The following is a 15,370-nucleotide window of genomic DNA, read 5'->3' as shown; positions in this document are numbered from 1 at the left end:
AGCTAGCTAGCAAGAACACTGCCTCAAAGAACACTGCCTCCAAGAACACTGCCTCGCTAGAGCCTCTGTCTGTCTCCTTACTTTCCTTCCTATCTGCCTGTCCCCCTCCCTGCCCCCCTCTCTGTCCACCTGTCCCCCTCCCTGTCCACCTGTCTCCCTCCCTGTCTCCCTCCCTGTCTGTCTCCCGGCCCCCCTCCCTGCCCCCCTCTCTGTCCACCTGTCTCCCTCCCTGCCCCCCTCCCTGTCCACCTGTCTCCCTCCCTGTCTGTCTCCCGGCCCCCCTCTCTGTCCACCTGTCTCCCTCCCTGTCTGTCTCCCTGCCCCCCTCCCTGGAAATCCCTCTGTGTTGCTGCGTCTGCTCTTCTCTCCTCACATCCATCCATCCTGCCCAGCCAGCCTGTCAGAAGTCTCCCCTCCCTCCCTCTCCTCCTCCTCCTCCCTCCCCTCCTCCTCCTCCCTCCCCTCCTCTTCCTCCTCCCCTCCTCCCTCCCTCCCTCACTCGGCTGGTCTCCTGAAGGTGAGACGGTCCCCGGTGGGCACTGCGGTACAGATTGGAAAACATCCCTTTCAAATGGACACCGGTCCCCTGCCAATAAGAGCCCCCACAACCGATATATAGGCTTGTCTCCTCCTCCTCCTCCTCTTCTTCTTCCTCTTCCTCCTCCTCCTCTTCCCCCTCCTCTTCCTCCTCCTCGCCACTTTCCTCCCCGGCCAGCCGTGCGCCATCGGGAGGTCACAGAGAAGGCGGGGCCAGATAAGATCGGGAGGTCACAGAGAGGGCGGGGGTGGCGGCCCTCGGGTGTTCTCAACCCGGTTGAGGTGGCAAGATGGCCTGTCCTCCAGAGTTCTCTGGGGATCCGGGCCGTGACAGGAGCGATGACGGTTGTCGCCCTGCTCTCTAATGGACATGTCTAATTATTAGATATGGATGTGTCCACCTCGCCAGTCGGGCTGTAATTGATGTCTCTGTCTGCGGGGGCGTGTGACAACGGATCTAAAGAGTGTGTGTGTGTGTGTGTGTGTGTGTGTGTGTGTGTGTGTGTGTGTGTGTGTGTGTGTGTGTGTGTGTGTGTGTGTGTGTGTGTGTGTGTGTGTGTGTGTGTGTGTGTGTGTACACGAGCGGGTCGTCTTCGTCGTGTCCAGGTGATGTAATAGATGTGCGGGCTCGGCGGGCGCCGGCTGTTTAATGGATGTTTCTGTCAGCGGCTCTCTCTCTGTGAAACGGACACTCGGCCGTCTCGTGTGTGTGTGTGTGTGTGCGCGCCCGCGTTTGTGTGCGTGCGTGTGTGCTAGGTGTTTCTGTGATAGATGTGTCTGCCAGGTGTTGTCAAGGGGTTGTACGTTGTCGTGTGGTTCCATGTGGACTCAGTCTTTCTCTCTCTCTCCCTCTCTCTCCATCTTTCTCTCTCTCTTTCTCTAGGTTTTTGGAGATTACTATCATTTACGTCATCGTTCAGTGGTGAGGAGGTCTCTATCTGACCATCGGGGAACACATGTGCGCCTGCACCAGGAACCACAGGTAGGCCACGGCCCACATACACAACCAATTTAGATTTACAATCAGGATAGCCACAACAAGGCCCAAGGCAGTTAAACATGGTTTATAAATAGACAAACTGGTGGCAGTCTCTCCACCCAATCAGATGTGATTCACATGACGCAAACCAGATGCCCTCGGTTGGCGGGTCACTTTTTCTGAGTGGCCAGAAGCTCTTGCTACGGAAAGAACTTCTGGGAACAAGCTACAGTATGATATTCGTGGACACCCGGATTTTCAACCGGATGCTGATTGGCCTGTGCCAATAGCAGGCTTTGCGGAGAGGCTGATTGGGCCTCTGAATAGAATAGAATAGAATATAATTTTTTTTGCCGTATACAGCATGGCAAAATACTGTATAAAAACAAAATACTGTATAACCCGTTCAAGTACAGGTTTATTGGAATTCTTGTTTTCACTTCACCTTACAATCTTATCAGCACTAATCAATTCCTCATTCAAGTTCCTAGGTACACATCTAGACGTTATAAGGATTCCAATATGGCAATTCACTACATGTAGTCTAGCAGTATCATCAAATTGTCCTTCATCTACTTATTCCATCCCCTCAGAGTTCCACTTTTCAAGTATTGCTAACGAGTCCTGCACTCTAGCGAGCTGCCGGTAGCATATCTGGCTGGATTTACTTGGACTTTCTTCCACGTTAACTCTCACTTCACTGAGGTTTTTATTCCACAAACGGCAAAGTGTATTACAGTAAATTCGTTTTTCATTTAGTCCCAACTCTACGCTGCCGATGAAATCATCTTCAAATGCAGCTGGATCTGAAAGGCAGGCTGATGCACTGGCTCCTCCCCCCCGCTAGCCCCGCCCCTCTGCTCATGTTTTGTAGCGCTGGACTCCAGACTATCGGTCACTGAGACCGACCCTGTGTGAGATCAGAGTGCTGACTGGCCAGTGTGAGAACTACAGAGCGGTCAAGCGCTCATCTTCAAGAGCGAGTCCAAACCAGGCTGTGGAAACAGAACCTCAGATGTTCTGTCTGGTGCTAAATGCTCCGGAGCACTTCATTATGGCCTCTCATTCACCCATTCACACACACATTCACACACCAATGGTGGCAGCTGCCATGCACGGTGCTAGTCTGCTCATTGGGAGCAATTTGGAGTTCAGTGTCTCGCCCAAGGACACTTCGACATGTGGACAGGAGGAGCCGGGATTCGAACCAACCCTGCGGTCACTGTACCTTTCTGAGCCACAGACGCCCACATACACCAAGTAGGTCCCTGAGGTCCTCTGGCCCTGAACCTTTAACGGTTCCTGGAGCCAGGACCAAGAGACATGGGGAGGCAGCCTTCAGTTTTTACGCCCCCAGCCCCTGGAATACCCTGCTAGAGAACCTAAGCATGTCTGAAACTGTGGACATTTTTAAGCAGGATCTTAAGACACCTTTTAATCTAGCTTTTATCATGTATCATATATTATATTTAAATCTTCTTGATTTTAAACTGTTTTTCTTTAACCATGTATTGTCTGTTTTTACAATGTTCTGTTTTATTTTTATTTTTTCTATGTTTTCATGTATTGTCTGTTTTTTTGTTTGTTTTTTTATTACTCTGTACGTTTTTTTAAACGCACTCCCCCAGGACTTGAGAGCCTCTCCCTCAGAAAATACTTTTTTTTTTAAATAAATGTTGAAAACGCACCTGTTCACACAGGCTTTTGGCTGCTAGTAGCTCTGATTGCTGAGTTTGGTATTGTCTGTCGTTTCTATGTTGTTGTGGTTCTCTTTACCTGTGTATTAATCTCTTACTGCACTGCACTCTGTATTGCATCGCACTTTGTATGTCATTGCACTTTTACTTTGCTTTCTTATATTGTTTTTAATCTGCCTTTTTAATCGCTGTGCAGCGCTGTGCTGTGAAGAGTGCTATACAAATAACGTTTTACTTTCTTACTTACTTACTTTCTTACCATTCTGTAAAGCACTGTATTGCATTTGCTTGTATTGAACATGCACTACAGTATGCACTATACGTAAACCTGACTTGTCAGAATTGTCAATGCGTTACACTCCATTGAGATCTTCAGTCGGACTTTGCTTCCACTCTTAACTGATTTCCATGAGGGAGGGAGATTTGATTATAACATCATTGCTGATGCACAGCCATGACAACCATAGACCATATGACAACAGGGAGGAAAGTGAAACAGTAATGTAATGTAGTTGGCTACTGTAATGAACAGGGGGTAGACTACTTTGTTTCTGCTACCAACTACATCGTCCTCCAAATAATGAGTTCCCAGAAGCTCTCGTTGCAGCATCTCAAGTCGCATTGTCCGAACGCACCGCTTGACAACTCTCAACAACAGCTTTACAACGGCGTTAGTCCCGCCCTTGGTGCTGATAGGCTAATCGTCAGAATCCGCGGCGCTCATTCATCGATTAGGAGAATGGGTTGTTTCACGTAGCAACACCAGACCAAGAATCGGTCAACTCTGGAGTAGTGAAGGGCAGTTCGACTCTTTTCTATGATCCGGTTCTTTCGAGTCGATTCATCTGATTGAACCGGATCTTTTCGAACCTTTTGAGTTTCGAGTATTTTGCCGGTGCCAGCTCAGTAGACTAGACACGTTCCTTAACAGCTGACTGAACACTCCGGTGCAAATCCATGAATTATCAGTCAATCCAGCCTCTAGGCTACATAGGCTACTCATAAGAAAATGTGACCATTATCGAGAGGTTTAGGTTTTTGTGTGTAGTAGGTTGTATTTAGCTATTTATTTGACAGGTTTCTGGTAGGCTATAATATGTTTGTGTAAATAACAAAGGTCGAAACCTTGTTTATGCCTGACTAGGTTCTCTCCGGTGCAACTACTCAACATGTGCATTTTAATAAAGATTGTTTTTAAAAGCCACTCTTATGATTCAAACGTGTGGATCCAGGCCACAACGCCAGCCTTCACCTTACAGTAAAGCCGCATGTACACTGTGCGATAAAACCCACGATTCTGAGGTCTTAAGGTGGTCGTGGGTTGTTGCAGACAATCGTAGCTCATGGTATGCAAAATCGGGACTCAGAAGTCGCACAGTGTGAGAAGGTGTACAATCTGCAATTCATTGCTACGACGTTCTATGATGAAGCTACAACCTCCCGACAAAATATCTGGCATGTCAGATATTTTCGTCGTAGATCGCAGATCACGTAGACGTTCAGCCAAGATTAATCGTGGGCGTAATCGTGGCTGACAGAAATCGTATAGTGGGAATACAAATCGCATAGTGTGAATACACACGTCATATGGTCTTGAGACGGAGTCCCGGTCGTGAAGTGGGATCCCCGATCTAAGATTTTTTCAGTCGTACAGTGTACAGAAGGCTTAAGACAAGGCAAGTTTATTTGTATGGCACATTTCAGCAACAAGGCAATTCACAATGATTATAAGTTATTTGCTAAGATCTTGGCCATGCACATAGAGACAGTCTATGCCGCCCATTGAATGGTAGTGAAGGACTCAAGAGTTCTTTTTACTGATATTTATTGCCGCGTTGAGTCACAGTAATATACCGTAGAACTACATGTACAAAAAGACAAAAGAAAAACAATTAGGCCAATTTAAACATTAATTCCACAACTTGAGACTTCACAATATGACAGAAACAAAAGAAACATACTGACCACTTTTGTCTGCTTGCCAAACAAGGGGGGGTAACTTGAATTTTCCTTGCGGGATCTTTAGCTTCCAAAAATTGTGCTCAATTCAGACTTGAGAGAAAATCTATCCTTTCATTACTTGAATGAACTATTAACTGTTCTTACAATGCAATCTGCTTCACAAAATACAATCTGTACAATTCCGTTCAGCGTTGTCTTTTTCTGAGACTGAAAAACGATGGTTACGTATTGTAACACTAGTTCTCTGAGTGGAGCGAAGCCCCACAGGGCTAGCTCCTATTGGCTAGCGAAAGCCAGCTAGCCACATTGACTGAAGAAAAAAACATACACGCACCTGTGTCCAATCAAGTCCGGTGCACCATTGTATAAGTGGGCTACGCCCACACATCTGCTCCTAACCGAAATTTTCAGCGAGCAGACTGCGGGGTCAGCAAGTCTGTTCCCTGTGGGGCTCCGCTCCACTCATAGAACTAGGGTTACAATACGTAACCATCGTTCTATTTTGTGGAGCTCCGCCCCACAGGGCTAGCTCCTATTGGCATAAGCGGAGCTACACGACCGCACCATACACTCTTGCTGGCCCCAGTAAAGGAATGGCCAGTCAGGACACGAGCCAGGGCTCCAAGGCGAGACCATACTAACAGTTGATCCAACCCAAGCACTGGCCCCACCCCGCCACACTCGGTCTATCACAGCCGAGGGCAAGGAGACATGAGGCGAGAGCTGGACCAAAACAAGCCTGTCCCAGCCTCACTCATAAACAGGAGCAGAACGTCACTAGACGGGCCTGCTCCTACCTTAGCTGAACCGGTGAGCCCTGCGTGAGTCACATCTGCTTTCCTAGCAGGAAAAGACCCTGCGGCTCGAACCGGTTCTCTATCAGCGGCGAGACCTGCCGTGGTCCATTCTGACTCTTTCACAGAAGACCCGGCTGCTCGAGCTGAACACCTACATGAAACATCCTGTCTAACGCTGGCTCGCACCACGCGGCCATGTTTAGCACAGATGACGCCACAGAGACAGAGGACATGGATAAAAGGTAATAACGGACAAAAGGAGACGGGGCACAACCAAGTCGCCGCCGCACAGATGTCCTCCATCGACACACCATTGAACAGGGCAACTGACGTGGCCACACCCCTTGTGGAGTGTGCCCGAACAGTCCCAGGAAGAGGGCAACCCGCAGTCACGTAAGACTGGGCGATGCCCTCACAGATCCAATGGGAGAGTCGCTGTTTCAGCAACGGAGAACCCACCTTCCTCGGGCCATGGCAAACCAACAACTGGGGGGTAGTGCGGACCACAGCCGTGCGCTGGACGTAACACGTCAACGCACGCACAGGACACAATAAATTTAGGCGGGACTCTTCCTCGCTCGCATGAGGCCGAGGATAGAAGGCTCCCAGCTCCAAATCCTGTGCTCTATATGCGCCCCGGACCACTTTCGTAAAGAAAGATGGATCTGTGCGCAACACAGCTTTGCTCCCATCACCCATGATGAGAAAAACTGTCAATGCCTTCAGATCACTGACCCGCTTGCCCGACGTCAGAGTAAAGAGCAGCGCGGTAAATCGAAAGCCACTTGAGAGATATCTGCTCCATTGGTTCAAATGGCGCTTTACATAGCGCATCCAGAACCAAGAGCAAACCCCAAGGCTTACGCACAGGGCGAAGACGGCGTGCGCCGGCCAGGAAACGTTTAACCAGGGGATGCCCGAAAGCCGTAGTTTTGGCGAACCCCTCATGGCATGCGGAAATAGCACACGCATACACTTTGATAGTGGATGCTGCCAAACTGCCACCATGACCCATCAGGTGCTGAAGGAATTCCAAAATCGCCGCGACCGAGCATGACTTTGGCAGCAAAGTCCCTTTCTTCACACCAACGTGCAAAAGCAGCCCATTTGCCAGAGTAAACCGAGGCAGTGGAAGCCACGAGCGCACTCTGAATCATACAGATCACGGCCGGAGAGAGTCTCCTATCAGACAATCTCCGCCGTTCAAGAGCCAGGCCACCAGCGGCCATCCCAAGACGGGAGGCACGCAAACTGCACCCTGGCCAACAATGGTAAAATCAGCCCCATCGGCGGGAAAGCATACAGCAGCACCCCCGGTCAGGGAGCATGCGCGAACGCATCCACGCCCAGCGGAGGCTGGTCCTGCTGTTTCAGAGAGAACCAGAGGGGACACTTTGCATTCTCTCTCAAAGCGAAGAGATCCACCCCTGCTCTGCCGAACCGGGTCCAGAGCTGAGCCACTATCTGAGGATGTAGGCTCCACTTGTCCGGGTGAGGACTGCCCCGAGACATCAGGTCCGCCCCGACGTTCAGACGGCCGGCAATGTGTCGTGCCGTCAGTGACCAGAGATTGACATGAGCCTATTGCCACATCGTCACCGCCAGTCGGTGAAGCGCTGGCGAGCGGACTCCCCCTTGTCGGTTGAAGTAAGCTACCATCTCCAACTCCAGGAGGTTGATGTGGCGCCGTTCTCCGACGGCCCACAAACCACCTACAGCCTGGGACAGACATGTACCACCCCAGCCGCTTAGAGACGCGTCTGTGAAGATGGCGACGTGAGCCGACACCCTGCCTATTGGAACGCCGTGCGCTATTACGCGCCGGTCCATCCAATAGTCGAGGTCTGCTGACAATGACCCCGGTATTCGCACAAGGCGCCGTCTGTGCCTCACAGGGTCCAGACGAAGCCGTGCGAACCATCACTGTACGCGCCTCATGTGAAGTAGGCCAATGACACTACCACATGGGCGGCTGCCATGAGACCCAGGAGGTGCATGATCTACAGAACCGCGATCTTCCGAGAAGGACGGCAAACGCTGAGACTCTTCTCCAGCGTTCCCCTCCTTGAATCGGATAGCCGTGCTCTCATGGCGCTCGTGTCCAGATTGATACCTAAGTAAACAATCTGACGGGCCGCCACAGAGCACTCTTCTCCCAGTTGACTGCAAACCCCAGGTCGGTGAGATGCCTCACCACCGTGGCAGTATGCGTCAGAGCCAACAAAGGCGACGGAGCCAGTACTAGCAGGTCGTCCAGGTACGCCAGGATCCTGATGCCCTGCCGGCGTAGTGGTCTCAACGCCGCCTCCACACAATTGGAGAAGGTTCTGGGGGCGAGCGCATATCCAAACGGGAGTCTGGTATATTCGTACACCACACCCAGGAAGGTGAAACACAAAAACTTCCGATGAGCTATCGGTATGTGGAAGTAAGCGTCCTTGAGGTCTATGCTGGTGCAAAAATCGCCAGGAAGGAACGCCTCCAGCATTTGTCGCACCGTAAGCATACAGATGTGGGAACATAAGAATGTAACTTGACCCGCGGTATTCTAACAGGCGCTTTACGTCATTCCGCACCACCGCTCGCCTGCCCATAGGGGCGCAGTAATACCACTCATTGACCCATTGCTGGCTCGCACATTAGATGAGCCTACCGTTCTCAAACTCCTTGTTGTCTGTCTGGTTGTAATTTAATTATTACGAACAAAGCCTATCTATTTATAGTTTCTATCTCTGTAACTGTCGCCGGGTCTATATCTGTTAACTGTCGGGACAAGTAGAAGTTTAATACATTAGGCTAACTGAGTGTTCTCATATGGAACATGGCATCAGGACGAGTAAGATGGCTAACGGAGCTGACCAGAGATGTGTTTGAAATGGTTCACTCACTCCCTATTCCCTATTACCATGGATGTATTGAGTGCGACTCATAGTGAACTACATGGGGAATGATTTAACAGTTTTGGGACACTAAATGGAATATAACTGCGTAAGATATTCATGACTCAAACAAGCAGACGCGCCGATCACTGATGGCAGCAGGTTGAAATATCAGGTAGTATTCAGGTTCCATGTTTAGTTGAATGATAAATCCCATATAAATGGTAGGAATTCTAATGATGTGCAGGTGTGATTTTGTCAACTTAGTGCTGTCTGCTAATAGCAGCCTGTGAAGCTGCACGATGAGACCGTGATAGCACGTTAGCTCACGACAGCAGCTTCCATAATATTAACGGTAGCTGTCGGTGGCTAAAAAGCAGATAGCTAACTTTACAACGTTGATTCCTGTAGCTATTTTGATGCTATAAGTTCAACTTCTGTTTCTCGGGCAGGAACGGAGACGAACTCGCATTAGCAGCAAAGCAGCTAGAGGAATGATCGCGCGGTCTCTTTAGCCCTGAGACCATCAGGCAGGCAGCAGGAGGTCGTTGAAGGCTTTATATATTATTATGATATTATGTCTAATAATACATTCGTTGAAAGTACACAGGCTGATCTACTATACGGAATTGGACCGAGGAGTGTTCTCATATGGAACTAGGCTGCGCGCCCGCCCGCGACAAGAGCTGAATTGTAGTCAGCTTGCCCCGCTGCGCGCAGGACGCGTGCGTCCCCCGCTCCGAGCGAGAACGCAGGCGGAATGTCGCTCCCCGTCTGAAACGGCCTTGACTCCTGGAATCCCAAGGTCTTTCATATTGAAATTATCTTGATGGTCTCGGGAGTTGAGACGTGTTAAGGGAGTGCATCAGTCGTGAGCCTTGACAGTAGGCTACCAGCCTGCGCTGCGCTCAGAACAAAGTTGGATGAATGGATGGACTTTTTGGAATCCTGTAAAATGTTTATTGCGCTCTAAAATCATGAAAGCATAAATGTAAAAATGCAGCAACATAAGTAGTCTAGATGAGATGGTGGTTTAAATGAATGGCAACACATAAATTGAGACATAAATTGAGACTGGTGATAATGCTGATAATCTACAGTATCTACTCAACCTCTGGCTGAGTTCATGCTTAGCCATTCATCTCTTACACATGGGCCTATACAATACTTGCACAATCTACTTTGGACGTTAATCCATCCATCTATCAATCAAACTAGCGAATTCAATGGCCAGTCATGGCAAAGCACCCGCTAACGCAGGCTACCCCCCTCCCACAGGGCTAGGAAACCGGTTCATCCAGTTTATTTGAATATAAAAGAATTTGGGGGGGGGGGGGGTTACAATAGTCTAGTCCAGGTTCGCTGGAGGACCTGTATTTTCAGTGTTTGCTGGTAGCGGACTGCATCGATGAATGCAATGACTCTCCATGTTTTTCAGTTTTATCATTTTCATCAATAAAACATCATTTTTACAACCATGTCTCATTGATTGGGAAGCCATTTAGAGCTGCCGGTCTATTAGCCTACATTCGGACTCAGAGGATGACATAACTGTTTATTGAGAAACAATTGGCTATATAAAGAAATACCACAATGCATGTAGTCTAGATATATTACATTATGGTTATACACTTTATGGTAGACTGCCCTCTCGCTCGCTAAGCAGGCTACATTGTGGCTGTTCATCGCCTATAGGCTACACATTAGAAAAATGTTTTTTTTTATATAGACCTAGAAGGAATCAGAATATGTGGAAATTTAATTTTAGCCTATTTTAATACAATTCAAATTCTGCTTAGAGGGAATTATTTTCAACGGACATTATGACCTGAGCATAATTAATAATTATCTAAGTTAATATAGGCCTATGAGAACGCAACGCTTTTTACGATAGGCTAGGCCTATGCGTCTTGTGATTGTACTGTAGCCTAGGCTACAACTTAAGGCTTGCCCTATTGAATTCATTTTATAGCCTACTAGGCTACTCATTATTATCGAATTATCTAGTTGATATATGAATAAAACAATAAGCCGTTTTAATGGCTATGGGCTACTAGTTGTAGCTATATGATGCGCTCTGCTCTTACGCACGGTTGAGGCGGCAGCTCAAATACACTTCGCACATATCCTCTGCTATAGCCTCTCACAGACAGCTAGGTGCACTTCATGCATTGGTAGACAGTTCTGTTCTTGCTGCAGCTTGTGTTCACCATGCAAGTATTTTGGGGGGGGTATTCTTCTGTGGACACTGCGAGGGGCGCCGCAGGAGAGCGCAGCTCTTCAGCCAACTGGAGATGTCGCGTCTGGGGAGGCTCTGTGTCTCTCCACCATTCCCCAGCGAGTCCAAGCTCAATCAATGAATAATACTAATTTATAATAGCCTACATAGCGCGAAACTGTGCATATAATAGGCTGTAGCCAGCGCGAAACTGCGCATTCCCTATAGCCGTTCATTGAACAGCTGGCGGCCGGTTCTGCAACAGAACACAATTTTAGGGAAAGTCATTGACAGGCGGACTTCAATGTTTTATTAAAATATATTTATGTGCAAATGAAAACCCACAATCGTCCTATGGACCTTACCCCGATTTTGGAAATCAGATAAAGGCGTTCACAAGACCATTTCAATAATCGCATTATTACAATTATCGGTTGATGTCTCACTGTCAAACCTGCCGCTATGCACAAGATAGTTAATGTCCGGATATGATTGGCAATGAGTGATCTTTACTCATGGCGACTATTTCAATTTTGTATGGATCCACACCTCCGATCAAGCTTATTTTTTCTTTGTATCGTGCTGAAGCCATATAGCCTACTGCGCTCAGACTTGGCTACATTAGCTGGTGCCCTGGCTTCAAATTTACTTCCGGGGTTTACGAGTAGCCTACCAGTTGAATGCGTTCCAGAAACAAAACGCAAAACCCTCACGTTCACCACATCTTTACTAACAAATATATTTACAATACTGTTATTTTGCGCATTTGACTTAACAGACACCACGTCTTGACCCGACGTCAGTTGCCGAGATAGATAGGCTACTGTAGGCCTAGATATATTATAGGTGTTCGTAATAATTAAATTACATCGAGATGGATAAAACATGTGTTTGAGAACAAGGTAATAATAACAATTAAACGTTATTTGTATAGCCCCTTTCATACAGATACCTTCAGCTCAAAGTGCTTTACAACAGAGCATTTAAATTAAAGAATTTGAAATTTAATGATGCTTCATTCGTAGACTAGGAGAAAAACACTGAGCCCAGCCTGCTAAATCTACTCAAAGACGCCACCTGGCGGTGGTGCATCACTAAAACGAAATAACACCCGTCTGAAATCCCACGAGATTTCCAACGGGATTTCCCTGCCAAATACCGCGACGTGAAATGCTGCAGCAAGTTACATTTCTAACTTCCAACATCTGTATGGAACTTCAGATTCGCCACCGTTTTGTTGAAAAGGCGGAGGTGGCCTCACACCCCCCGTCTTCTTTGGCATGAGGAAGTAGCGGGAATAAAATCCCTCTACTAAAAAAATCTCTTCTGACAGAGCGGCAGCCTGAGTGGGACGCGGTATCACTGTCTCCACTACGCCCGTGAAGGGCGGTGGGGGGCAACAAAACTGAATGAGATAGCCCTCCTGTAGAACACGCAGAAACCAGCTGTCCAGGAGACATTTCTCCTGCCAGACTGTGAAGCGGTTGGAAAGAGGTTGTGCCGGAGATCGCGGGATCAGATCGAGGAACCTGCCGTAGTTCAATTTGGCCCTGACCGCCACCGGACAGCTGAAAAACTCTGCTGTCCTGGCCCAAGGCGGGCCATCCTCGAAAGGGAGATGAAAAATCCCCGTTGGGGGTTCCATGTCCCTGAACAGCGCAAGGATGAATGGCATTCCTGTCAAGAAGCACTTCATTCGTAAAAAGAGGAAGTGAGTCTACACAGTCCGCATTGCTAACAAGCCGCCGTTGCTCATCCCATTGAGAGAAAACGGCAGTGTTGCAATGCGGGGAACCCTGCCTTCTCATTTGCATGATCTGTCAAGGTGCCGTTTTTCGCAGACCGACTAGATGGGACACGAGAGGCGGGCAGTGATTTCTCACCAACATCACACAAAGGGGCTAGGCGAAAACCACGCGACTGGTGCACGTTGTGAGATGAAGTGTGGATATCAGACACCATAGGCCTGCTCCTTTTAGCTAAAAGCCGAACATTGGCGTCACACACACTGACGGAGCGGCGCCTCGGCTGCTCATGAAAATAGCTAGCCGAGGCTGCCGTCAAACCATCCCCCTGTTTACCTCGCCTATCCCCGGTGGCAAGTGAAAACGTTTTAACTGCCGAAGCAGAAAAACGTGCCACTGTCCCAGCCGGAGGCTCAGTAAACATGGAAGTATTCTCACTGACCGGTGAGCGTGAAAACTCTCTACCTGTTGAACACACAGGGAGAGGCTTGAACGCTTGGCCCAAATGAACGAACGCCGTCTGGGGTTCTAGCGCATCTTTTTCGCCGCTAAAACTCCGAACAGGACAGTACAGCCATAGCACTTGGCCTGGGCGCACACATCCCCTCTGTTAAAAACCCAAACGGTCTGTTTAGAACAGGGGCAGCGAGACCTGCCGTGGTCAAATCTGACTTTCTCACAGAGGACCCGGCGGCTCTAGCCGAATATATTACATTCGCTGAACTGGCGAGAGCAGCGCACGTCACGTCTGCTTTCTTAGCAGGAAAAGACTCCGCGGCTCAAGCCGGTTTTTCAGCTGCGGCGAGACCATGGTCAATTCCGACTTTTTCATGGAAGACCCGGTTTCTCTAGCCGAATACATCACATCAGCTGAGCCGGCGAGCCCCGCGTGAGTCACGTCTGCTTTAGCAGGAAAAGACTCCGCGGCTCGAGCCGGTCTTCCAGCTGCGGCGAGACTTGCCGTGGTCAATTCTGACTCTTTCACAGAAGACCCAGCGGCTCTAGCCGAGACCGGTAGCTACAGTAGCTGAAACAGGAGGAGATGCGGACTGTACATGACAACCAAGATAACGTTGCATTGTGTTTGCTTTATTCCTCAACAGGGAAACTTGCTCACCGCCGCTCTTAACAGAGCGTGGTGTGGGCACAACACAGTCACGCATCTCAACGCACCGTCAATAGGTGCGCCTCTTCCTACCCCAAGCCGGAGTCGGAGCGGTGGGCGCACTTGAAGACGCCGGTCCGGTCCCGGCACCCTGGGCGGGGTAGGCAGGGGGAGGTCGCGGGGGAGGAGCCGCACGCGCAGTCCAGGAGCCAGGGCGAGCCGGTCCATGGGCCGTAGCGGGGCGGGACCCCGTGGCAGGTTGTTTAGCCTTGTGTGTTCGCCGGCGCTTGCTCCTGGTCACGGCGGCATCAGCCGGAGCAGCGAGGTGGCGAGCGAGGAGGAGCCGGTCCTGGTCCTGGCTGCGACACTGCTCCAGGATGTTAGACACAGCCGCCCCAAACAACCCCTCCCTAATGACCGGTGAGTTGAGGAGGACACCTTTGTTTTCCTCGCGCAGACGAGTCAGGGAGAGCCATAGGTGGCGCTGCTGCACCACCGACGTGGCCATCACTCCACCCAGACAGGAGGCAGAGATCCTCACAAGCTGAGCAACGGCTCCGCTCTCCTGTCTTCATCCATAGAAGGGGGGGGGTTTGCTCCGTAGCCAGCTGGCCGATGTAAATGGCCAGCATAGCAATGGAGGAGGAGGCAGCCACGGCCTGCGCGGCCAGCGAAAAACTTTTGTCGGCCAAGGACAGGGTTGTCTTGTCCTTGACGTCCGGCATGAGAGGCTTCCTGGCCAAGCCCCAGGCGGAGGAACCAGGCACCAGGACCGCTGCAATGTCGGGTTCCAGGGTAGAGAGCCGATAGCTGCTACGTCAGTCCAGCCGGTTACCCTCGTAGCTCTGCTGAACTGGCAAAGTGGACCTCTGATGGCCAACGTCCGCTCCCATTCAGCCTTGACGAACGCCTCCAGGTCAGGCATAGCCGGCAGGAGACGAGGAGCAGGCTGGGAGGGACGCCCGTAGCAGACGGAGCTCCACAGGGGGAGCCCTGTAGTCGCAGCAGCCTCCGGGACGGGGATACCGAGGTGATGCGTGGCTCTCTCCAGCAGCCGGGGCAGGTCGCGATCGAAGGAACCCTGCCCCAGGAAGGAGGCGCCACTAGCCGTAATGGCTTCTGAGGCAGAGTGACCCTCGTCTGCCTCGGAGAGCTCTTCCTCATCATCCGTAGGTGGGAGGGAGGTAATCAGGGCCGCCGGTTGTTGCGGGGGCGCGCCGATGTCCTCGCCGTCGACCGCGCCGACCAGCTAGGCCAGACCTTCAGTCTCCAGTGGCGGCGGAGCAAAGAAATGCGCCCGGAGCATCCTCTCCGTGGAGTCCAGGAGGGCGCAGATCTCGTAGGCGGGGGACGGAGCCAGACCCGCTCTGGCGTGCTGCGGCCCCAGACAGGGGAAGCAGAGGTGGTGTCCCACGTCGCTGTAGCGGGAGCCGCAGACACAGAAACAATCA

The 15,370-nt window shown here is 50.2% G+C and overlaps 1 protein-coding gene across 1 annotated transcript in view; it reads left to right on the top strand.

The window, feature by feature from the left end:
• furinb (furin (paired basic amino acid cleaving enzyme) b) overlaps positions 1–15,370 on the top strand; it is a gene marked incomplete at its 3' end in the record, with an annotated part of 304,944 nt that overhangs the window by 75,141 nt on the left and 214,433 nt on the right. Inside the window, exon 3 of the mRNA XM_084451106.1 lies at positions 1,421–1,519. Within this exon, the coding sequence (XP_084307232.1) occupies positions 1,421–1,519 (99 nt within the window). The remainder of the gene's footprint in view (positions 1–1,420; positions 1,520–15,370) is intronic.

This window comes from Borostomias antarcticus (genome assembly GCF_949987555.1).
Source record: "Borostomias antarcticus genome assembly, chromosome: 16".
In the NCBI taxonomy this organism is placed as follows: domain Eukaryota; kingdom Metazoa; phylum Chordata; class Actinopteri; order Stomiiformes; family Stomiidae; genus Borostomias; species Borostomias antarcticus.
Note: the sequence above shows the minus strand (reverse complement) of the source record. Positions and strands in the feature narration are given on the sequence as shown.